The sequence below is a fragment of the Gambusia affinis genome, linkage group LG22, assembly GCF_019740435.1.
Source record: "Gambusia affinis linkage group LG22, SWU_Gaff_1.0, whole genome shotgun sequence".
NCBI lineage: Eukaryota > Metazoa > Chordata > Actinopteri > Cyprinodontiformes > Poeciliidae > Gambusia > Gambusia affinis.
The window spans coordinates 19873607-19899404 of NC_057889.1; the positions used below are offsets into that span (position 1 = coordinate 19873607).

General features: G+C 41.3%; 2 protein-coding genes across 5 annotated transcripts in view; one reads left to right on the plus strand and one right to left on the minus strand.

The window, feature by feature from the left end:
* The window catches only part of pnocb (prepronociceptin b), a 29500-nt gene extending 17914 nt beyond the window's left edge, over window positions 1-11586 (minus strand). The window contains exon 1 of one of the 2 annotated variants that reach the window (XM_044106782.1): window positions 11569-11586. In XM_044106782.1, coding sequence (XP_043962717.1) covers window positions 11569-11571 — 3 coding nt within the window. In that variant the 5' untranslated portion in view covers window positions 11572-11586. Of the gene's footprint in view, window positions 1-5065; window positions 5187-11568 lie in introns of those variants that run through there. The other variant, XM_044106783.1, reaches the window with a different exon arrangement.
* A 480-nt stretch (window positions 11587-12066) lies between these two features.
* Window positions 12067-25798, plus strand: si:ch211-63o20.7 (Serine/threonine-protein kinase pdik1l-B-like). Of its 3 annotated transcripts, XM_044106780.1 has the most exons (7): window positions 12067-12142; window positions 12226-12314; window positions 12792-12850; window positions 13191-13327; window positions 13679-14455; window positions 18027-18252; window positions 24101-25798. In XM_044106780.1, the coding sequence occupies exons 5-7, from the start codon at window positions 13694-13696 to the stop codon at window positions 24328-24330; spliced, it is 1218 nt and encodes a 405-aa protein (XP_043962715.1). In that variant the 5' UTR covers window positions 12067-12142; window positions 12226-12314; window positions 12792-12850; window positions 13191-13327; window positions 13679-13693; the 3' UTR covers window positions 24331-25798. The 3 variants fall into 3 exon arrangements, with proteins under 3 accessions (XP_043962715.1, XP_043962716.1, XP_043962714.1); XM_044106781.1 differs by lacking the exon at window positions 13191-13327 and having other exon boundaries at window positions 12072-12142; XM_044106779.1 differs by lacking the exons at window positions 12067-12142; window positions 12226-12314; window positions 12792-12850 and having other exon boundaries at window positions 12998-13327.

Genomic DNA, 25798 nt, shown 5'->3' on the forward strand with positions numbered 1-25798 from the left:
ACAACCAAGATTGTGGAAATTGGTGTCTTTCATAAAAAATAAATAAATTAAAAAAAATTCCAAAGTTTGGGATAATACGTCCAATCCTGTCAGGGCTGCATTCCAAGGTCGGTAATGGATACTGATGCCATTTTTTGGTATCTTGAGAAACAACTGACGAAGAGAAAGATTTTAAACTTTCATCAACTTACTGTAAGTCTTTTTTTAAGGTTTACTAATTCATAAAAAATAATAAACGACAATCTCACATTGACACAAACATTCACATTCTTTGCCAGGAACCTCCAAGACAATTAGCAGTTTCCACTCATTATCCTTGAGCTGTTTCTCCAGCTTAAATGGAGTCCAGCTGTTGGGAATTCAGTTATTTGGACTTAATTTGGAAAGACACACACACCTGTGTCCATGAGGTCTTACCACTGGCAGTGCAAGTCCGGGTCAAACACCAAGCATGAAATCAAAGGAGTAGTCTGTAGACCTCCAAGACACGATTTCCTTGAGGTACAAATCTGGGGAAGGATCCAGAAACATTTCTGGTGCTCCGAAGTTTCCAGTGAGCTCAGGGGGCTCCGTCAAGCACTAAGGCCCTTCACTGAGAAGGGCCTTAGTCAGGGAGGTGACTAAGAACCCAATAGTCACTATGTCAGAGAGAAGAGAACCTTCTAGAAGGACAACCATGTGGAGCAATCCACCAATCTGGCCTCAATGGTAGAGTTGCCAGATCAAAGTCACCAGATGGGGCAGCCCATCTAGTGTTTACCAAAAGGCACCTGAGTGACCTTTAGATCAGGAGAAGCAAGATGCTCTGGTCTGACGACACAAAGATTCATCTCTTTGGTGTTAGTACCCAGCATCACTTTTGGAGGAAGCCAGGCGCAGCTCATCACAAGGTCAATACCATCCGAAGAATCATGGGAAGAACTGTCTGGCTAGTCAGGCTGGGTAATATCGCCATAGGAAACTAAAAGTAGAGACTTGTGAGAAATGGATAAAAAAAAAAAAGGTTCCACATGTAAGAATACTTTTGCAGAAACTGTAGACAGATATGAATCTCTGAACAAAGAATACCAAATAGCATTTCATATTCAGTAGGATGTGGTTGTTTTATGCCTCCTGAAACATTTACCTGTTAAATGTTTCCAGAAAGATTATACAATGTTTCAGCACTTAGTGTAGCATAAAAGCATATTTCTCTCTCTCTCTTATATATTGTTTTAAGAGCCAATTGACAATAATCTAATTAAAACCTCCAACTCTAATAGCATAGCTGCAGTTTGAATCATTTAAATTAAATCAGCAGCCATCTTACAACAATTCATAAAATATTTACCGTGTAAAAACAAAAAGAACCTCCATGTAATTAGCTTAAATGTAAGAGATTTCAGATCTTTGCCAAGGAAGATAAAATTGGTGGATAAGATTGATTTCACATGTAGGTGTCGGCCAATCACCAATTTCCCAAATTGAGAAAATCGGGTGCACCCGTATTAGGTTAATAGTGCAAGCCTGTAGGAGTCTGGAAGATTACTCAAACAGTCGAGCAAAAAGGAATGTTGGCTTTTAATTCCAAATTTCTTTTCAACTCTGACCACCCTGAAGTCCAATCCTCCCAGAAAAACACGTCAAAGACACCCAGACCCTCATTTGTAACCTACAGGTAACTTTTTGAGAAGCTTTCGGCTTGTGAAGGATTTAGTCAGTTCGTCACAGGATGATAGTCGAAGTAAATCCATCCTGTGCAACCACTGATAAAGAATGCGTGACTCGGTGGAGCGTTCAGACGACCAGGAGAGGCTGAGGTGTCGGGCTCTTCCTCGCGGGGTGCTTCCCGAAATGGCAAAATCTGAGAGTGTGAGTCTAATCCGATTTGGGCGTTTTTGCCACGACTGCAGCCGGTCTCTTGACTACGTCCGTCACCCGACCCATGACCACATGCGTCCTCTGTGTCCCCCCAGACAATGGCACTCATTTTTTCTGCCTCATCAGTTCTCTCTGTCATAATCTTCTTAATATCTGCTGGAAAAATCACAACCCCTGCTACTGTCTTTATCTTCCACTGCTGTTATTTAGGAAATCTCATCTAGTGCGCACTGCTGAGAGAACAAATTGAGTTGCAATAATATAAAACCGTGCTTCTTCCCCCCCCCCCCCCCCCCCCCCACACTCATTTCCCACAGAGGCTACGCCAACACTCATTTATCCCAAACATTAAATGGGGAACGATGCGCCTCATATTCATGTTTGTCGTCTTTCCAAAACACAATCGCGTCTAATCAAACGAGCGTATCGTCACCACCGTCTTCATTAGACATACAGGCGGGGTGGCTCTTATTTGCACCTGACGGTAGAGGCTCAACTTGGTGACACTTTTTCTGCAATCAGCCGAAGCATCAGAAAAGTCCTTCATGGTGGGAGAATCACACCAGCAGTCATCTCATTTGGCCCCCATCTAGCGGGGTTAATAGCCCCAAAACAATATTACTCAAGCGCAGAGCAAGATCTCAGACAGAGCGGCTGTGTTTGGGCTGATAAACCCTCAACGCAGGCGGAAGCCGATGCTTGGTTTAGATATGAGAGTCTGCAGGAGATAGCAGGGTCACTGTGCTGCGGAGTGAATTTCGATGCTTCACCCTGCTCTAAACCTGCAGAGAAAGACAATGTTCATTTGTTCGACTTTCATATTTCGGCATAATGAGAACGGAGCGGCAAACACTGGGACCATCAAGGATGCCACTCCGAAATAAAAGTTAAGATGACAACGTGAGAAAAATGTGTCAGCCGTCGGAGAAGATGATTGCCTAACGGGTGGGAAAAGCGGAAAGCTTTTTAAATTCTGCAGAGTTAGGCGGCTGACGCCGTGTGTCATCATTGATCTGGTTGCTGTTAAGACGCGTTGACACCTGCACGAATCCATTGGGCACGGAGTCCAGGGGAAGGCAATCTCACTCGGCCAAGACGAGCTCCTCGGTTTTGCCGAGGTGACGACAGCGAGGCCAGGGTGGGAGGATGGGTGGTGGAGGGGGTGGAGAAATACAGAATACAGGAGGGAGGGAGGAAGGCGCCGGCAGAGGGGGCTAACAGATGATAGATTATCTGGAGGTTGGGATCTGTTTGGGATCTCAGGTCGCAGAAATCCCAAACACGGTGGGCACCATCCGACACGAGGCTGAATGCGATGATCTTGAGTAAAAGATGAAATGTTTTCCCTTTATGGAAACGGAAATTTCAAACAAAACAAATGATCTAATCCTGCTGAAGGCTTGATACCGGAGCAGGTAGCCTGACTAATTAACCAGCTCATGTGAAGATCTGATATGCTCAGTATTACTGTATACAGAAAAGAATGTTGAAAAGATGCAAAATTCTTTGCATAAAAAACTTAAAAATACTGCAAAATTCTGCGGGTGCTTTTAAAAAAATATTTTTACGAATTCTATATATCAAAATCTAAATAATAAATTAATGTTAGAGATTAAATGTACTCATTTATTTTCGTTTGGGATCAATAAAGCACCTCTGAACTGAACTGGAACTATAACATCTCAAATCGATACTTTATGTTAACAGCAATAAGAATAATAAAACTGTTGCTTTCTGCTGAAATAAAAGGGATTAGTGTGACATGCTGCTTGTGGAAACTGTAGCTTTAAAACTGTTACCTCAGGAAGAGTTATCGGCAGCAGCCTTCATTTTCCACCTCATTACTGTTTGTGTTTTCCTCAATCGAAACAAAATTTTGTTTGAAGTGTGGGAAAGTGTAGAAAAATACTTTCTGCAAGCCAAAGCAGCAACTGGTTGGGGAGGGATGCACAGTGAACACTACTTTCCATGCAACTGAGGAAAACTTTTGACTTAATAAACAGTGATGTAGTTTTTTTTTGTTTTGTTTTTTCCAGACCTTGATACTGGTAATCATTTGATCAGTGCACAACTACAAAACAGTTTTAATAGATCAAACTAAGGGCAACTTAAATTCAGACACTCCTTTTTGAAGTTTTAAATTGAGAAATTTGATTTTCGGGAAAACTATTTTTAACAGGCCACTTGAGAGCATTTTTGAAAACAAACTGTCGACAACCTAAAAAGGAGCGTTTTCTATGGAAACACTGAACAGAAAGCGAAAGAAACAAATCATTCCAGTCAATCAAATTTACTTCCAAAACATTAAATTCGTTGCTGTCCTGTAAACATTTCAGTCTTCAAAAACCATTCCTCTAATGTGGAGTCATTTATCCCAGAATGGCACATTAGGCATCCATTTTCTCCCGATCTGCGTGAGTATCGTCTTTTTTTTTTTTTTTCCCCCTCCCTGATAATGGGAACAGATTATGCACATTCATTACCATTATCATTACAACCATCATCATTATTATGTGTTTAGCATAATAACAGAAGATCCACTTCGGAAGCTTTTCTTCTCTTTCTTTTTTCCCGGACCACAGGTTGACACCGGAGCCGCTCCGGGGAGCAACGAGGGGGCTTTTGTTGGAGAGTCTTTGTGTGGTTTATTCTGACGCGCGATAATCCGACAACAGGCTATGAATAAATTGATTCAGGAGTGGCATGGTGATTAGCTCATTGACCTCTGCCGGGGCTGTTTCAGTTAATCCACCCGTCCGTCCAGGGAAATTGGAAAATTTCCTAACAGTTTCAAAATTCCCTCTGATCTTATTTGTGTATTTTGTGTGTGTGTGTGCCTAGCATCGGGTGCCTCTCTGCACTTTTCTCATCATGACTTTGTCTCCTGTTAATGAAGTAGTAATCAGGTGCAACGTGCGTACTGTCGATGGTGCCTTCAGAGCCACAGGGACATAAACACACAGTAATGGAAAAAAATATATAAAAATCTTCCTCTAGGTAAGAAGGGTTGTTTACAGAACCGCCTCAGAGGTCAGATATCAAAACCACCAAACTGGTGGGAGATAAGGGGGGAGAAGATTGACCGGACAAAAAAATTATCTTAAAGAGACATCTTTAAAGCGATTCTTTCATAAACCCAGACAAACACCTGTATCTATCCACACAGGTGAGCTCACCCTCTCATGATAGAAAGTTCCCTCCTTACCTGTGGCGGTGACGTAAGGATGTCTCGGAGTCCTCCCTTCTGCAGGGTCTGAGGGGTTTGGCGTCTCGGCTCGTATCCTTAGGCTGAGGGTTTCAACAACTAAACGCGTGCCTCCTCTGAGGCTCCTTATAACGGCACACCCCTTCCCTCCTGGCTCAACCCTCCAGTTCCCTCGTCACCCTCCCCTCTCCTGTACATCACCATTCATATCACAGGAGCGAAGGGGGGACGGGGCGTGGAAGAGGTGGATTCCCCCGTTCTGTTACGCAGGAACGCGAGCCAGCGGGCCACGGTGACGTAAAGAGGCATTACCTACGCCACCGGTTCCATCCTCAATGAGCCAACTAATGGAGGTGGGGGGGGCTCTAAAAATACGCAGCACCCACTTGGATTGATCTAGAACATCTCTGTTAAAGCCAAAACCCAACGGCGACCTACTGTTAAGGTCAGGGAGACAATGGCGTTTCCAATCAGTAGCTTGGAAGGTGAGCCAGTGGCCGTGGTCGATTGGGTTGTTTGTGTTGGAAAAGGTTAAAGTATCAAGGTTTTTTTTGTTGCTTGTAATGATGCCACACCTTGATGGGAGACAGTATTATCTCTCTAATTGAAACCGCGAGGTCCGTAGAGCAGAGAAGTCGATGGAAGGAGGTGGGCTGATGACTGGTTAGTCATACAAGACATTTCAGAGCTTTACTGAGGTCTTAATCATGCTGGATGCTTAATTACTGACTTTACTTAAATAATTATCGTGAAATGCAAAGTCTTCAATCATTATTGACCCAAAGGTCTCCTATTAACCTGTGACTAGAGGAAAGTGATTGCAAAGCTCTACATAAGGTGGAGGTTTAATGAAAACTGTCTATTTAAGTGGGGAGTTTTTCTCCTTTTTTTTTTAGGGCTGTGAAAAACTACTGAAGATTTCATCTTTTTTCTTTTCTTTTTTGTGTCACATGGAAGTTTCAGACCATCAAACCAGTTTCATCATTAGACAACGAGAACCTGAGGAAACACGAAACACAATTTTCAACAATGATTTTAAGTCTTAAGGAAGAAAAGGTTATTTATACCAGCATGGCCCTACGTGAAAAAGAATTGACTACCTACCTAAAACTAGCAAAGCTAAAGCAAACAGCTCTTCACAGGAACGCCTGGCGCTAAGCATTCCCGCCCGATCTTTATGGCAGAATTGTCAGCTGCTTTAAAAGGTTTTTAAACACTAACAGAAGGTTAAAGGTCATGCCACGATACCTCAATCAGATTTAAGCCCAAATTTTGTAGACCAGTCCAACATCTTCAAATGATCTTTTCTTCACACACCTTCTAAAAAGGCACGTGTCACATGACATTTGAGGGGAAAATGTGAAACCTTTGTGTTCCTCTTGGTCAGAGGGCTTCCGTGGAGGTCATTTTTGCCCGGTCCCCTTCTTGTTGAATCAAGACATCTGGTCTTAACTCAACCAAGTGACGCCTGCAGTGCTTCAGATGTCCTTTTCTCTTCTGTGTCCAATGGGTGAGCTATCAATGCCCTCTTGGGGGAATTTTGACAAGCTAGCCTCTGCTAGAAAAGCAGGCCACTAATCTAATTAATCACAACATATTTTTCTCCCTTAGCCATAATTTGCAAATTACAGACTGAATGCAACCTGTAACTCGTGAAAAACGTTTGAGTACGTTGGGGAACGTTTTGGGACACATCCGAGGAGCAGCCGAGTGTTGCCAAGGAGATGGATACCTGGGTGTCCCTCCGCCATGATCAAGTCAATTGAAGTTTATTAAATCAAGGACAGCACAGTAAACAATGGTACATGATAAAAATCAAAGCAGCTGTTGTTTTGTCTGAAGGTTTTCTAACCAATCTTTTAACCAAGATGACGGATGGTTTAACGAATGTTTAAAAAAGTCTTTTGTTTCACACACAACTGAACCTGATCCTGATTAGTGTTTTGCGACCAAACTTCTGATTCTGGGTTACTGCCATTTGTCCATCTGTTGATGAGAGCATCCTGAAACAAGGAACACCACCACTTTTTCACATTACATGATAATAATTAAAAGATGTAGGAATCCAACCTGTTCATTGCGCTCTCATGGAAACATTCTCATCCGGGCTGATGCGATGCGTATGAAGCTATGTTTCCTATCTGCGGCCCGCTTTCACAGATCAGCAACCAATAGGTGTTACAACAATTACGTCCTCCATAACAACAAAGGCCCTCGCCAAAACCTACTTTCACGGTGTCGAAGTTCAACGCTTCAACTGTTTTCTCATCTTGAGCAGCTGATAGCCTCAGCCCCCTGTGAAGGTGTGAAAGCCCGACCAGGGGAACCTGCGTGAGGTCTGATAGTGATGGATGAATCGGGCCCATGGTGAAGCGGAGATAAGCAGCCCTGAGGCACAAGCGGCCCCAGCTAGGCCTGTCTGTCGTTGATATCGCCGCAGTCCACCAGCTGTGTAGTGTACATAAACGCTCCTCTGGTGGGCCAGTGGCAGTGATTGCCTTGATGAAAGGGACGGTTATGCTCAGCTTCACAAAACCTTGACGCGGAAGCGTCTGGTGTTAGCATTCGTGCGACTGTTCGATGCCGCTTCTTTTTGAGCATGAAGAAAACACGAGTTGAATCAGGAATAGAAACCGAACCGTTGAGCATTTCGTCAAAAGGATTATGGAAATCCCTTTGGAACTTTACCGCAAATCTGTTAGTAGGCGTACAAAAGGTGCATTGCAAAAAAAATTTTTTCAAGATTTTGTCATTTTACAACTACAAAGATTTGACACTATGATGATGCCAACACCATGTCTCACAATAACGATGGACAGTGCCAAACGCAGGGTGCTGCTGGTTAACACTGAGAGAACTCTTTTGCATGTTTTGGCTGAGTCTCCTACTTGGCTCGTATCAGATGATAATAACAACTTATAGTGGCTTTCTTTCAACTATGTCTTTCTCTTTATCTCTCTTTCATTAAGGCCAGATTTTTGCAGTTGCCTTTATACTGAGATTAAAGGGGCAGTACTATTATTTGACTGCTATGCTAGATGTTATATAGATGTATCTAAAGCAAATTCAGGCCGAATACAACGTAACTGAGATTATTTATTGAAAGTGTTTCATTTGTGTTGATCTAAGAAGGGAAATCCCCACAAAATACATCAACTTTTGTTTGTAACGTCACAAAATCTGAAAAAGCTGATGGGGTTTGAATATTTTTTCGCAAGCTAACTGTGCGGTTTGTAAATTATTTGCATCGTGGAGATGAGCTCAGCCCCTTCCAGTGGCAAGGAAAATGACTTTTTGTCATTTAATAACAACATGAGAGGATTAGAAGCATAAATAGCCCCCGATAGAAATGTGTAATTGCCGCGAGAAGCAGCCACACCGCCTCGTTAAAGCTATGGGAAACAATAAGCATTTATCGATGTCTAGGAATAAAACGGCACAATTTATCTCTTTCATGCACAAAAAGGGAAGTCACAATATTTTTCTTTTTATTCCCTCTTTTTAAACATGAAATGTCGCAAATGTCTCATCACCTTCAAATACTTAAATCAGAACTTAATTGTTCCTATAATAGATGAAGAAACTGAAAGAAAGAAAAAACCTAAACTAAATCCTCCCTCCGACATTAATGTCTTTATGAAAATAAAGAGCAAAGTGAACCAGAGAGCAAGCTTTCTCTGTTTTGTTCCTTTTCACGGTGTTGATGGAGGAGCGGGTTCAAAACCGGTCGGCTGACGGCTCGTGAGCTTCCTGCCGACTATTCCTGCAACTCTTAACAGACAGCCGCCTCCGAAAGCCCCGTGTTCCCCTCTCCTTTCTCATCCGGCTGATGTGCATTACAGCCCCGCCGCACAATCAAACCCACTGATGTGAATCTCGGCGAGCGATCCATAGTGTGGTTTATGGACCGCCCGCGCTTTCATCTGTCAGGATAAAACCGATTGTTATTAACAACGGGACAGAAAATGAATTTATTTTTATTTTTTTTCCCCCTTCCAAGGAAAGGAGGGCCACATTTCCATCCAAAGAAGCCAATTTCACAGAAAAGAAGAATTACTCCTCGGTTCGGGAAAACTGCAGCGTCAACCAGTCGGCACTTTGGGGGAACTTTTATTTCAGAGTGTAAGCGTTTCAGCAAGACAGACTGCAGCGCATCATGTCTGTGTATATGGAGCCTGCCCGCCTTTTAATTCCACCTTTCCACTGGCACATAAGAAACATTTGAGACCGGACATTTGGACACTCTGCGTAATAAAATAATTTTTTTCTCACCGCTGTCTGATAGACTGAACTTTTAATTTACCAATAACTGGAAGTTTGTGGTTTATATCCACCCTAAAAAGAAAAAGAAAAAAAATTCAAGGGCCCAAACTTAATACAAGTATGGAAAGCTTGTCTTTCCGAGGAAAATAGTCCCTGTTTTTAAAAGTGTCTGCTGTGGAAGTGAGTGTTTTCACGTCGTTCTGTGAAAATATTTACTGCTGTTTGCTGTTCGCGTGCCGGGAAGCTCGGGATAGACCTGGGGATTAAACGCGAGGGTTCTGACCTCAATCACGAAAATAATTACTCTTGCCCCTTCCTATTGGCGCGCTACTTGATTAGCATGCAAAGCCCCCCCAGACAGCGCCATTAGTCTGAAAACAGAGGTGATTACAACTATAATTCTCATTGAGCTCATCCACAGCTCCTCCCCCCCCCCCTGCACCTGTGAAATCTTTTTTCAGTTAGTTAAATTACATTTTGACTCTCCTTCCTCTTCTCAGTAGCTTTCTGATCCTCCTACCGTATATCTGCCACACAAAAAAAAAAAAAAAAGAGAGAACGCTTTCAAAGCGAGTGAGATATGTTGATAGAATAAAGGGCATCTGCTTTGAGATAAGATGCAAGTGAAGTGTGACTGATTCCATCATCCTCAAGTAATGAAGAGTATTCTTAACCGGCAGTGCTGATAAAAGCCGCGGGTCCCATCAGCGCACTCATCAAAGCTGCCTCCCTCTGCTCGGTGAATCACGACGTTTCCTGTTAGGCTCGTGCACGACGCTACGCTACGTGCTGGTAACTGTCATCGCCCTTGTTGTTCCTTCACCAAATCAGTACCTCAAACAGCAGCTACATAATGTGTTCGAGTGTGTGTGTGCGTGTGTGTTTTGTTTTGTGACCAAAAAAAACTCCAAACAGAACTGAGTCAGAGAGAGTTTTATCCTCCTTGTGTTAGCGAGATATACTCTAATCTCAGGTGGTGTTTTTTTCCTTATATTTCAAAGAAATGGCATCACAGTATCCGCAGCCCTTGAATTTTCTTTATGTGTTTTATCATGTTCCAATCATGAATTTAAATGTGTTTTATTGGTATTTTCCATCCATCCATCCATCCATCCATTTTCTGTTCACCCTTCGTCCCTAATGGGGTCGGGAGGGTTGCTGGTGCCCATCTCCAGCAGCGTTCCGGGCGAGAGGCGGGGTTCACCCTGGACAGGTCGCCAGTCTGTCGCAGTTATTGGTATTTTATGGGATATAATCAACAAGTAGGAAGACTTGTGGAAATTCTTTCAGTGGTAGGAAAAGCACAAGCTCTAATAATGTCACTTAAAGGAGAAGTATAGTGTTTTCCAGGCACGTAGTGTTCAACCAGGCACTAGTAATCAACTATGTTACCTTCAGTTGTTAAAGTATGAGAGATGACTTAAAAGAATTTTAACTTTGTAATTTAATGCTTTGAAATTGGGCCTCTGTCTCTTTAAGAAATGTTAGCTCTTTCTGAAACTCCACCTTCAGGAAGTCACAACAGCACGTTCACTTTTTTATTTTTATTTTTATCCCTTCCAGGGGGTCTTTTTATGGACTCTATTGTCCCTTATATGACAGTAGGCTGACAGGCTATGCCGTTTCTATGCCAAAACGACATAGAAAATCAAAGTTATCGTTCATAACTTCTGCTTCTGTTAGCTGATTGAAATTCTATCGGAAAAATTCACCTTAATGGGAGAAATTGCAGACGGAGAAATGAAGGGAAATGAGAACTGAGCAGCGCTGCATAGAAAGGCAATGGCCAAGCTAGTTAAAAGTAAATAAATAAATAAAATGTGCAAGTTTGTTTGTTTGGGCCCTCAAAACATGTCAAATAGACAGAGTATCTGGTGTTTTTACAGGGACTTCAAACATGGAGACTTTCACTTGTGAAGTGGGAATAAAAAGTAAGGAATTTACAGCATATTCTTAAAGTACGAAAACCAAACAGCAAGGAGAAAAGTACTAAATAATAATCGTAAAAACAAAAAACAATTATATCATAAAACATTAGGAGCACTTCGTTGCAGTGGGTTTACTACAGTTTACTACAGTTTAGGCAACATGGTATGGATGCTTTTCAACTCCAGAAAAAAGTTAAACTAAAAAAATGTTGAATATTACCAAATGATTCCTTTGCAGCTAAATTCGAAATTAAATCAACTGTTTTATATTGATTAAAGATAGATCTAAATAGGAAATACTCCATAACCTACCATTCAGAGCTGTGACGTGGGACTGCTGTCACTGTGCTTTGTTGCAGCTTCTCCAGCTGTCCCTCCTGGCTGAGTTCTTTGATGCATGGACGTGAAAACCAATATCCTTCATCAATCAGGTCCCCAACACTCGTTGAACAGCCACGGGGCCCCCTCTGCAGGATGGAGTCTTGTCTGGGCCAATTTTTATTTCAGTTCCTGCCATAAATTCTCAGCTGGATTAAGATCTGGACTCGTTGCCGGTCTTGTTATGAAGTTGATGGAAACGTTTCAGTGCCTTGTTGGTGGCGGAGTCAAAGTGTTGAGAAACAACTTCCTCCCCAGTGTTTTCTTCAGGCTGTCGTCTTTCTTTGTTTCATTTCATTAAAACTATCTTTCTTTTTTTTGGGGGGGGTATCACAAATTACATTTCCTTCAGCCGATTTCTTGCACTTTGACCCAGATCTGTCCATTTGCGTTCCGGTTGTTGTGTTACATGTTCTGCTTTGTGCTTCCCAGACTTTGTTTCTCATGATCTACCTATAAGTTTCCACGTTCCATTTTGTTTGTACATTCTTCAAACTTTTGGCCACAGGTGAGTCGACTGGAAACAACAAATATCTCCGGCACACTTGAAGGTTGATTTACCATTTAATAATTTCTTTCATTGTTCTCTAGGGCATTCTCCCCCCCACCCCCTGCCAATCAGCCATGCAGGTGTAGGAGCTCGTTAGGGTTTGCAGGCACCCTCTTCATCAAGCAAAAAAGTAAGAAAAAAAATAGAAAAGAAAGTGATCCATAATCAAAAGTTTTCTGGTCTGCTAGACTTTTGTTTTGCAGTGTAAAATAACAAAATCTTCAAACATCTGTCTCAAGATGCAGCAAAGTTATAAATCACAGTTCTATTGGATTTTAAAAGCCAGCGCACTACCCAGTTGATTCAGGCAACAACATACTTCTTAAAAAAAATTTCATTTGGCTTAAGGTTGTATGATGTATTGCAATCTCAGCAGAGAGCTATGCTGATGGTCTAAGCAACACCAAAGGCTATGAAACACTTCGATTTCAGAATGTAGATCTTCTATTGAGGCGTCAGTGTGTGCCATACATCAAATTGGCACACCGAGAAAAAAAAGAAATAGAATATTGTTAAAATGTTTATTTTATTTTATTTTATTTTTTGTCATTTATTTCTGAAATGAAACTCGAGTATAATGAAATCTATTAATGTATTTGAACCGCAGCAGTCTCTCCGGGAACGGTTGAGTTTATTTGAGGACGCGCCGGAAGTCGACGTTTAAAGGTAAACGGGTCTTTGTGCTTGAAACCTGCGTTACATTTAAACGTATTCATTCTTTGTATCACCACTTCATAACTACGTTATGTGTTTGAATATGTTTTTGTAATGTACTATTAGATATATCTGAGACTACAAAGTATTTTATTGTGTTGCATCTTCATGTGTTTAGAGACAGAAGCAGCCTGTGACCAATAGGATCGCTGTGTATATGTTGCCTCTAGAATTCGAATGATAGCCAATCAGAACGCAAGAGCTGAGTTACGCAGCCAATCACAGTAGACGTTGAAGCAAGGCGGGACGTTCTGAATGAGAACTCGGAAGTTTTGCTTGTTTGTTTCTTCAGTTTGTTTTTTCCAGCTTCATTTCGGTTGATAATTGAGGATTAAACCCAAACTAATGCTGATTAATGTTGCTTGGGACGCCCTGTAACTTTTATCGGCTACGTTTTTGGAGTTCCTAAGACCAACTGCGGCCGTGTGGGTAAGTCGGAAATGATTTTAAAAGAGGTAGAAACGCTTCCCGTTTTGACAGCGCTGTGCTAAACACGTCAGAAAGTTGAACTAAAGTGTTTAAGTCGGTGTATGTACTTTCAATTTCTTTCCTACTAACTTTAAAAATGTTTAAAGAGATTTGTTTTAGTTTCTACCTTAGCGTAATGTCATAGTTTGAGGTTATTTTAGATGTTTGGTCGCTCTTTATGTCGTTTCAGGTGTGTTTTCATAGCTAAAGTAAAACAACAACAACAACAACAACAAAAAACAAGCAAAAAATGGTGGTTAAGTCGTTTTTTGTCAACCTAACTTGAGTTGTTCTGTTTCTTCTTGATGTCAGGCTGCTTGCTGAAACATGGAGGAGTTGTACACCTTGGACAGGGAGGTGGGCAGGGGCAGCTATGGCGTTGTGTTTGAGGGCCACATGGCCAAAACGGGACACAAGGTGGCTATTAAACGGCTGCCCTGCAGCAACCCAGAATGCATTGAGCTCTACCTGCAGGAGCTGTGGGCCATGAGAGCCACCGCCAAGAACCACGTCAACGTTATCGCTCTGCACAGCTGCCTCCTTCAGACCGGATCCAGGAGCCTGAAGCCCCTCAAACCTGGAAAACTCCCCCTGCGGCTTGTGGAGACCGTGCTCAAGGGGAGTGTGGTGAACCCGCAGAAAGGTCGAAGAAGCAAGAGCTTGTCGAACACCCCAAGGAGGACGAACTCTGCTTCCAGACTTCGAGACAAGACTAACACGGTGCTAGGTAGAACCAAATCTGAGGAGGGGAGGAAATCGACTGGTTCTGATTCCTTGACCCCGCAGCGACCTCCAAGCCGAGCCATGAAGAGGTCAGCCCAGAGGGAGTTGGAGGAGGAGCAGGAGGAGGAAGTGGAGCAGGCTGGATCTCTGCGCTGCCTGGCCCTGTGGCTGGTCATGGAGTACTGTGATGGAGGAGACCTGAACCAGTACCTGCTCTCTAGACCCCCGGACGCTGACCGCAACCACAGCGTGGTGCTGCAGCTCTGCAGCGCCGTGGCCTTCCTCCACGCCTTGGGCATCACCCACCGAGACCTGAAGCCGGACAACGTCCTGGTCTGCGTGACGCCCAAAGGCCCCGTTATCAAGGTAAGGTCATCAATTTGGGGTCCATTGCGATCGTAAATTTCCAGAAATTACTGCGATACACGATAATATGTTTGTTCTTTTAATTCAAAAGTACTTTATTGATCCCAAGGGGAAAATTAATTGTTGCTGTAACTCAAACTATTCAGTATTCTTCAAAGAGTTTTAGATGGTGATGGCCGTGGGCAGGAAGCATCTCCTGCAGAGGTCTGTGCCACAGCAGCTTTGAAGAAGCCCCTGATCGGATGAGTTTGAGACAATTTTCTAGTAATAGTGATAATGGTATAACAATACCAGTTTGACCTCCCAGAGATCATTAAGCTTTAATTTTGTAAGGAACACTTAAAACTGGAACTGGAAGATATTTTAAATATCCAAGATAAATAAATAAAACGACCAAAATCGATAAATAAAGCCAGGTTGTCCGCCCATCCTTAAATAGTCTTAATTTAATGTATATAAATTTAAGGCCTATACTGAATTAAAAAGCATAAAGGTGAGCCTTAAATACATGAGAATCACCAGCCAAAAATAATAATAAATAAAACCAAATTGTTCAGATGTCCTTAAAGTCTTTAATTCATCCATCTAAAATTAAAGCCTTAAAATATCTTAAATTAATTTAAAAAAATGTAATAAAATAAATAAAAAAATAAATAAAAACCATTTCTTTAAGGCCGAAAGGTTTGGCCTTAAATACATTAATCAGAGGTCTTTAATTTAATCCAGGCAGGACTATTTAGTTTTAAAGCCAGCAGTTAACTGTATTTGAACTGCTAGCTTTAAAGCCTTAAAACTAGCTTTTTTGCTAGCAAAAATGTAGTTAGTAAAAAAAAAAAAAAAAAAGCTAGCTTTTTGGTGCCAATCCCGGGTCGAGTGCAGATTTATTGCCTGTTGATTGGACAACATTCGTGAGCAAATTTGCTTAGGATAATCCTCACCCTAATTGGAAATTATGGAGCTCGTTGTATTCTATCATGCAATTAATTCAGTTATTATATATTATTTACAGACTTGGTCATCACAATGTCATCTCAAAATCTAGTTGGTTTAAGGAAATGCAACACTGTTCAAATTTGATGTTTAACTCGGGTTATTTTGATGCGATGGAGTGTCTTTAAACATCAATGTTGCTACAGAGTCTCAGTTTTGAGTCGGAACTTTGACTGGTCCATGTCAGCATGTTGTTATGTTTTGATGTGAGGCGTTCCCCTGCAGCCCACAGATTACCGTGGGGATTGTCCAGGTTGATATGTGACGGATTAGTTTTCCACCACGTACAGCTTGAGGCGAACTGGGAAACGGGAACGCTCAGGGGGCTTTGAGCAGTTCTCTGAGCTGCTTCTCAGATTAAAGCATTAAAATGTGGAAAGGTTCTAAAAGGTAAAGATACACAATTGGTCCAATTGCTTGAAATGAATAAGAAGTACTGAAAAAGATACGCTCAGAAAGATTATAAAAAAAAAAAAGAAACTCCTTAATTAATCAGCTACAAAAACACTCTTTCTTCAGCAAACCATCATCTCAGGCATCCGTCTTGGAAAGGCCACTCTGTGTGTTCTTGTGTCGCGTTTAGCACTCTGGGTAAGAGCCGCAATTAACAGTTTGTCTTGATTATGATTATCCTGCCACTCCTGGACTAATCGCTTGATCTGTAAACCATCAGGGCCGGTGAAAAATGTCCTGTTGAGCGTTTCCCCGAAGCGAGGGTCCGCCATCAGTCATCAAAGCCAGAGATGTTCAATAAAACCCATTAAGAGTAATGAAGCATTTGAGTTGAAACGTCGGCACGTTTGGCGTATGAGCAAACTCCTGGAGAATCGACGCATCGATTCTCCAGGAGGAATGATGATGTAAAAAAAAAAAAAAAAAAAGTTGAAGTAATATTTGTTTTTTTTATCCAGATTTAACCACACCACCTTGCAAAAGTGGAAAAAGTTCATTACCCTAATTTTGTTATCACACTACAAACACAAATTTGAACTTTTGTGGAAGAACTTTTTATTTTTTTTCTCTACATTCAAGTCAGCGTGGTAGAAAACTCATTCACCCTGAACGCACCATCCAAACTGTAACACGTGGTGGTGGCAGCAGCATGCTGTGGGGATGCTTTTCTTTAGCAGAAAAGGCAGAATCCAATTTCAGACGCATCATTTTCTATCGCATAATATGACTTGTAGTTGCAGTTGGGGATTTTTAATGTTACAAAATTGAGAAAGTTTAGGAAATATGTACACTTTTTTGTAAGGATATTATAGAGTGTTCAAATGTTTTCAACCCCTCCTAAATACTTAATTTTATCATGTAGACTTGTCTCATTTTCTCTCCAGTCCTTTGCATTTCTACACCGCCTGCTCTAAAATAAGTAAACAAATAAAAGCCAGGCTCTTTAAGAGGAAACTGTAAGAGATGAAGTCAATCTCAGTGTGTTTTCTGTGGTAATCAGAGAAAAACAAAACCAAATAACTGATGCAGGATATGAGAAATCCATCTCCCTTGAGTTCATAATCACGACTTTAACAGCTGGATAATTAGTAGCGTTAGACGGAAGAGCAAACAAATCGTAGAATTAGTTTGTTACGAGGGGAAAATCTGTGCCAGCCCTACAGAAAGCCTGATGTTAGACATTTACTCCAAGCAACTTCTAAAGAGTCTTGACTCGGTGAAGCAGAAAGAAATGGAGTCTTGAATGAAGACTTTTGCGCGTTTCTTTGGCCCAGTGATTTGCTGAACTGAATCGATTGAACCCAGAGAACTGGGAGGGGGGCGGGGGATGCGTCTGAAATATTGATCTGTGATTACCAGCAGGCTTCATAGGTGGTTTGCTGTGACTTGTCGTTTATGTTTTGATTGTTGGTATTGATCGTGCCCCCCCCCTCCCCCTCCTGGGCGTCACTGCATGTACCGCTCTCCTCCAGTCACACACAAATCCCAGCTTTAAAGGGGCAGTACCATGTAAAATCGACTTTTTTGAGCTTTACATCGTGTTATAAAGTTGTTCCTTCATTAAAAACATGCCTGGAGATTTGTTTGATTCTTTTCATGCATGTTAAAAGAATCCTTTAATCTCCCATGACAACCATTAAGATCTGCAGAACATTTGGGTGGACCTAGTTCCACCTTTCAGGTGTAGCTCCCCCTCTTAGCTGCAGTTTTCAAAAGAAACATTGTTAAAGGGTTAACAGAGCAGCCATATTGTGATGATTTCCTGAAGGTGGAGCTTCAGAAAGAGCAGGAGCTTCTTAAAGAGACGGAGACCCAATTTCTAGGCTCTAAATCAAGAAGTAAAATTTCTTTTTAAGTCACATTTTATATATATATAATGTATAGCATTTTTATAACAACTGAAGTTGACATAGTTAATTGATAGTGAACTTTACTGTATCTGGTTTCTCTGGCAACCAATGTGGCAGAAAACAAGGCATCAGTTCCAACATGACTCCTCTCATATTGCATGTCCTGCAGAGCTCATCTCAAATGTCAACGCGTGTTTTTCCCCCCTTTCCTATCCCCCACACACACACACACACACACACACACACACACACATTTGTCTGCATCAAATCTCATCAAGGTGGCGGATTTTGGCCTGAGCAAGATGAGCGGCGCCGTGGCGAACGGCGAGCGGTGCCGGCAGCACTTCTCGTCCACGTGCGGCTCCGACTTCTACATGGCACCCGAGGTGTGGGGCGGGCTGAGCTACACGGCCCAGGCGGACATCTTCTCCCTGGGTGTGATGTTCTGGGCCGTCCTGGAGAGGATCACCTTCGTGGAGGAGGGAACGACGCAGGAGCAGCTGGGTGAGTGTCTGGGGTTGGTGACGCATCACCCCGCCTCAAGTTTGATTAAACAAACGGCCGCATATTAAAAATGTCAGGTGCTATACGTCATATAACCATCATCCGTGGAAAGGTGCAGTCCCATCTAAATGGCAGAGAGATGAATGATGATTTCTACTATCTACTTGTTGATATGGATTATAGCAGCCGGAGTTCATAACACAAGCAGACAGCTCCTGCTTCAGCCGTCCATCCTACAGACCGCATGTAGGGGGCAGTGCTATGTGTTTCCCAGGCACATAGTGCCATTTCATAACACGATCATGGAACTGTTTTAACTTCAGTTGTAAAAATATACACATATTAAATATGACTTTTGAAATTTTACTTTGTAATTTAACGCCTTGACATTGGGCTTCTGTTTCTTTAAGAGACTCTGCTTTCAGGAGGTCATCACGACATCGCTCCTTTATTAATGTAGACGACAGTGTCAGCCTACATTAGTGAGCTAAAGATTTTTCATTTTTAGTTCAGTTGTCCCCCATGTAGACAACTCTGTTGATAGATGCTTGAAAAGTCTTAGAATCAGGGCTTGGCGATTATTTTATTTTTAACCTTCCGACAGTTTTAAAAGACAGGGTTCATTTGACTCCGCGAGCTTGAACACTGTACTCAGTCTGGTGTGGTCACACTGAACCCATGTGTGCTTTTACAAGATTTTTGTGTGTTGTTTCGGGGCAGACAGGACTCCTCATATCCCCCGCGCTTTCCCTTTTCCCCGCTGTCCGACCGTGACATCTGCTGCACGCTCCTCCTGAGCGCCGCACTAAGACCGCTGAACAAGCAGCTACAAAGTACAGTGGCGAAACATGAAACTACTGCTGTGCAACTTACTCACCAAATTGTTGCTAGGTTACCAATGAGTGAGTAAAAGTGATGCACCTAGATCTCGCTGTAAAGAAATTTCATCTCAAGTGACTTCCTCGTCATTTTTATTTTATAATTTTTGTGAGAAACTTTATTTGAAATATCAGTTTTGTCTAAAATTCAGTTGATGATTCAGCAAAAGGAAAATGCCCTCATTGGGTCACTCAGCACAATATTGACTCAAAAGAAATGGCCAGCTGAGTACACTATCCACTTTCATTACAGTCAGCTGAATGACGGATTTAAAACCAAAAGAACACCTGCAGGGGGAGCTGGAGAGCGACAAAGTGATGTCCGGCTGACAAAAGCAGTTCCACAAAGCACTGCTAGCTGGGATGCTAATAGTGAAATAATAATTTCTTTACACGGCCTTTCTCCACATCTGAATGAATGTTCTCATACTAAAGGCTGAATATTTCTACACTCTTTAGTGCAAACGTTTTTACACACCTTATTTCATGGTTGTGTTTTTCCAGGCAGTTGCCTTTAAGTCACTGGGTTTAGAAAAAAAACAACAACAACAAAAAAACCGTATCATTTATTTTCCCAGTCTGCGGTTTGTGCATGTGTGAACATTCAGGTTGCCGCTAAATGTGGGAGGACGGGCCAACAATGGCCAGATCTGCGTCCACTTAGTTTTAAAAACATGACGACAGCGCTAGGCTACAAGCTTCTTTCAATTATGTTCTGAGAAACTGGAGTGCAAATCTTCTTTTTTTTAAATTTATTTCTTGTCAAAAATGATTAAAAGTTCCCGCTCTTTAAAACTACGTACTGCTTTCATGGTATTACTATCATAAAAGTGTCATGGAGTCACATTAGCTGTCAGTTGTTTGGATGTTATATCCTTTCCAAACAAAACTTTTCATGGCTTCTCTCAGCTGCTGCATTCTCCTCCCCAAATCTTGGACAGGTTCCTCATGAGTAAAATCTCCTCCGTATATCTTCTGTGTGCCGCTGAGATTTCCGACCGCCTCCCTCGGTCCCGTCGTGCTGTCAGAACCCGGCGCAGCCACGACGCGTCTTAACGCCCCGGCGCACCGGGCGCGCCTCTGCCTCCGCTCTCTGCTGTCACGTTGTAATGAAATGGCCGTAATACAAATGTCTCATTTTATTTCCCCCCCCCCCAAAAAAACGGCTCCAGTAGGAGTCGGGGGGATGTGGAACCATTATGCCGGAGTTTAGTGCCTGCGGACCTCCTTGAGTCACTGATACTTCATTTAACAGAGTGAAAACGGGGTTGCTGCCGCAGGAAGAGACGGATCTCAATAGACGCTTTAAAACGGCTGAGTGGAATTAACCCCTGCAGCCATACAGTCAGTGAGGCGATACAGAGAAGCAGCATGACTGAGATGTGACTTCTTCTTCTTCTTCTTCTTCTTTTTTTTTTTTCTGATACAGACATTTGACAGTCTTTGGCCGTGGTAAATCTTAAATTAGTTTGGTATTGGTAAACCTGATTCCTTCAACCCGAAGCCTGTCACTGTATACCGTAAATCAATGGAATGATAAATTAAAATGAGTGCAATCCTTTTTATTAAAGAAATGCTTTAAAATAGTTGAAAAGCTGGCTGCAAACATTTGACACGCAGTACCAAGTCAGCTTTTCCTGTCTAAGCTACTGAGACTTTCTATTCCTTTTTAATTAATGTGGTTTCCTTTGTTTTGTTTGTTTTTTGGCTACTAAAAATGTTTCCCAGTTCCAATGTTAAACATTCTTTAGGGATCCAATGTATTTTTTTTGAACGAGTATACTTGCATTAATAAGCCATTTGCATTACTATATTCATTGAACATGGTCTCAAGATAAATGATTGTTTCTCCCAATCATTTCTGGGACAATTTCTCGTCCAGCGAAATTCGCCCGACCCAGCTGGAAAACTTCAGCCTTCAAAATAAAAGCAAACATGACTGGATAAACCTTCAGACGTTCTGTTAAATTCTCACTAACTTCAGGTTGCTATAGGAGTTTAGAATGATCAGTCTTAGTTTTTTTCTTTCTGTTTCTAATTACAGGTCGTGTACGAAGCCCTTTCACTGTGGTGTTCCTCAAGGTTTTGACCCCCTATTATTTCTGTAGTGCCTTTACAGACATTTCCTACCATTACTGTGCAGACGATGCTCATTACACATTTTTGTTAAAATTGTGACTGAAATCGGCATCTTATATCTGAAGGTTACCATCCTGTGAGAATCTCATGTCGGCCCATTCCTACAATTAACTCCTGCTAATGTGTAGAGTACTTGGTTGGAACAAAAAAAATACCTAAAAACACACATGAAAGATACTTTTAGTGTTTATTGCTATAATTTGTGGTCATTTGAAGCTGAAGTTAGATTCAAAAGAAGAAAATCAAACAGTTTTCCTCTTCGATCCCGAAACAGCACAATAGTCCAAAACACAAGGTTTTATTTTTAGCCTCAGTAGAAACACTGATGCAGAAAGAGTGGCCATTTTTACGGCCTTCTTTTCTTCTCCTTTCTTTCTTTTTTTTTTTTCTTTTTTTTTTTTTAAAGGACTCTAATGGTCATATAAAAGGGTCCATTAATGTAGCTTCACCCTTTCTCTATATGCCCAATTTATTTGACGACGCAATAGTGGGGAAGAACCTGCTTAAGTTCAAAACAACCTCGGGGTTTTGAACCTCAATGAATGAAATAACTGTAACTTTCCACAGAGAACCAGAACACCTCACATCCGGCGTCTGGCAGGGGATTCATTTTTGGTGATTGAAAACCAGTTGAAAGACTGGAACAACTGCACAGCTCAGGAGCGCCAACGCTGTGATTGAGCACCAGTTGATGCCTTCCTAATTGCCCTCATGGATAATCTACCTTCATTTTCAAAACGGTTATGTTTTGACGATGCAAATAGCGCTTGTTTTAATCTTCGTTGATCTGCAGGTTTTTGTCATTTAATCAACGTTGTCCAGACAAAACTCCCTGACAAATGAGGAATTCAAGTTATTAGTCTTATCTTATCTACTGCTAAGAGTAAGAAGTTTGTTTTGCTTTATACAGGGAAAAGATTAAAGAGTTTGGACTCAAGTTCTTCTAGCAGATTGACAAAAGTAGACTGTTAAAACAAAAGTGCGCAAAACTTTGTTGAGATTCCGCTAACGTTGGGGGAAAAAAAACGCGATTGCGGTGTTTCCGTTCAGTCCGAAACGCAACGGCAGCCACACGTGAATAAGTTTGGTTTACGCGGTCAATCCTGAAACGCATCGCACCATCCTCCTCCGACCACTTCCTGTCTTCGACTGCTTCGTCGTTTCCGCCGGTGGTGACATCTGGTTGTTGATCACGTGACCCGTGCGATAAGAACAAAGTGTTTCACGTCTCATCCTAGTGAAAAAAGCTTTTTATTAAAAACAAAAAAACTTGGAATTTCAAAAACAAATTTGCTCAATGGAAATGTGTAATTTTCGTGAAAAATTATTTGTGAATGGAAAAGCAGTTATTTTCTTGTTCCATTGGGAAAAGGAGCACAAAAAAAAAAAAAAAAAATCTTAAAATGAAAAAAACCAAGCAAGGTTTATCGTTCTCTTAACTTAACTTAAACTTTAAACTTTTAACATTAAACTTCTCCACACCTTCAACCTCACCATGCTGAGCTGCGTGGTCAAAACGGGACAAAACGGGAAAACGGTCAGTGTGGGTTCCAGTTTCAGCTCCCAAACAAGTAGCCCAGATCTCAAGACACCCGCTGTGTAAAGTCACCGTAACGTAATATTGAGTCATATTGAGTCATATTGACATAACTGTGAAATGAATCCCATTGATTTTTGTAAGTACAAGATCAAATATGATTGGATATTGACATAGAACTGCGTTCCTGCTGCCAGAAACATTCCTCTTTTTGGTGTTATATGTAATGAAACACCTTTTGGCTCTTTGGTAAATGTTTCTCTGCTCTGTTTGAACATGAAAGTATCACAATTCCCCAAAAAAAAAGCCTTTTCTTGTTTCACTTCAGCTTTTTTCTGTTATTGTGGGGAAATCTAAAATGGAGCGCTTGGATTTTGGTTTTCTCCTCGGTTTATGAGGTCCGTCTGGAAACAACACAATCTGATGTAAAGACAGCATTTCTGCTTAAAATCACCCAGAGCCCTTGAAATCTTTATTTTAGACTTAAAATTTAAATTGGTTAAGTCTTCAGTGCTACCAATTGCTCGTTTCAGAGCTTTTTATTTGTTTTGTTTTGCTTTAACAATGCATTGGCAGCATCTGTTTACGTGGGAATGTTGGCTGAGGCACTGGGTGTGTATTTAAACTGTCAAAAAACGGAAAAAAAGAGTAGACCCCTCATAACGAAGGGCAGCAGTTCTCTGAAGAAAAAGTGTCTGTGGAGGCTTTGCCTTGAAATCACAGACTTCAGCTGGTGGCTACAGGAATATAATATTTAAAACGTATTCACCTCCTTAGATATTTCAACACATTCTCACACCCGACTCGTCAATATATGACGAGTTGGGAGTGAGACTGGGTTGGATATTTTACACTTTTTGTTTGTCGTAAATGAACGGCGCTCGAAGCATTTGTTTTTTTTAAAAGTCACTACTTACAAGAAATGAAGGGGGGAAAACGGCTAACAGCAGTCGAGACTCACTGAGTTGTTTTTTTTTGGGTTTTTTTTTTTGGTAGCAGTGATGATTATCAAGTCTTCCATCTTTGAAAGGAAGGATCTGCAATAAACTCTCCTTTGTGCACTGAGGCAGCAGTCTGTCATTTAAAGAGACATACCTTGTATTTATCAGAATTCCTTTATTGTCATTGTGCAAGAAAGCACAACATAATGATATATGTCTATATATATATATATATATATATATATATATATATATTTATATATATGTGTGTGTGTGTGTGTGTGTGTGTGTGTTAGCCACTACCAGCTCTCTCCAGTATCACAGATGATTTTCCTGAATGTGTCGTCGTCCAGGTGCCTACGTGTCTAAGGGCCGGTGGCTGATGCCCCTGGGTGAGGCTCTGTGGGAGAACGCCGACCTCCAGCTGTGCATCCCTATGAAGTCTAAGAGGGCGCCGCCGCCACCCGGCCCAGCCATGTGTGCCCTGCTTTTGGACATGCTGGCCTTGAACCCGGACGCTCGGCCCTCGGCGGCCCAGCTGGAGGCCAGGGTGCGCTCCGCTTTGAGAGACGACGGACCCTAGAGACCGGAACGGCTGGGCGAAAACCAGATGTGGCGCCATTCAGACTGCAGCTGTTCCTGTACCGCCCGAACCAGAACTTTTGAGGGCTATGCTAAGGGAACGCGATACTAAAACACTCAGTGGTATGTCGGTCCTCTGCTTCATTTAAGGTCTTTATGAGTTTTGATGTTGGGTGACGATAAAAACAAATGTTTCACCTAATATATAAAAAAAATTAAAAACAAATAGCTGAAATTTAAGAAAAAAATGTTTTTGTTGTCATATTCCCATTGCACTTCAATGTAGCATTCCTTGTTAAATATGCTAATGAAATTAGTATTTTTGACTTGTAAAAGGGTATATATGTAAATAAGCTGGGCATGTTTTGCTGGTTATTTTTCTTTAGTTTTAAAAGGTAAGAAAAGTTAGAGACTAGAGAAGCACCGGTGTAAACCCGACAACTTTTTAAATAATAATTTGTTTTTTAAAAACTTTCTTCCTTCACTGCCTCTGTTGAACCAGAAGTGCAACACTACTACAAATAAATCTGTGATTAAATAAATGCATATTTGTGCTACAATTTAGAATAAAACAATAGCGGCGCATGTCACTCTGTTTCAGGTAAATGTCGCCCGTCAGCACAGCAGCTGAACTGCAGACCAATCAGTTGGTCGCCTCATTTCAAATAAACGTTCAAAATAAATTTGACATATTTAAGATGATTAATTCATCTGATGAACCTGTTCAACTTGAAATTTAAAATAGTCACATATGATATACTTAAAAATATACTAGATTGTGGCACATCTGGTCTTCCGTAGGCAGGTGAAACAGTTACATTTTTGTAACTTTTTTTCTCTCCCATATTTAAAAAAACAAACAAAAAAGAACAACATGCATCACATTCTGAACTACCACCATTTCTGCTGTCTTAAGAGATTTGAAGTAATTTTAATAGTAATAAAAAAAAATACAATTTGAAGCTCTTGATCATTTTTTTTTGTTATACAAAAGTTAAATTGTTATACTCCAAAGCCTGACTGATGCGTCCCTATTTAATAAAAAAAAAATAAAAATTTTTAAGGTGTTTACAGAATAAATGGCCAGATACATATTTAAGCGTTTTGCCTTTTTAAAATATTTCTTGAGTGTTTTTAACGCGTTTGTCTGATAAGGTTTTTAAAAAAAAGAAAAAAAAAAGTGGTCTCCTTCTTGTACAGTGCGAGTAATTTTGTGTATGTGATTAAAAAGTCAAAGAGCAAGTAGCATGAGGCTCGGTGATGTCACTGATATACTGTCCTGCTGCAAACAGGAAATTAAAACCCGGGTCCAGGATTGGTCCTGATCCGATCGGCCCGACACCCACAGCATTTATTACGGGTCATCAGTCTCAGTCCTTCAGTGTAAAACCTTTATTGTCTTTCTTCAAAGCCTGAAACGACTTGTGCTTTTAAATGCAATGTAATTTAAATAAAGATTAATATTATTA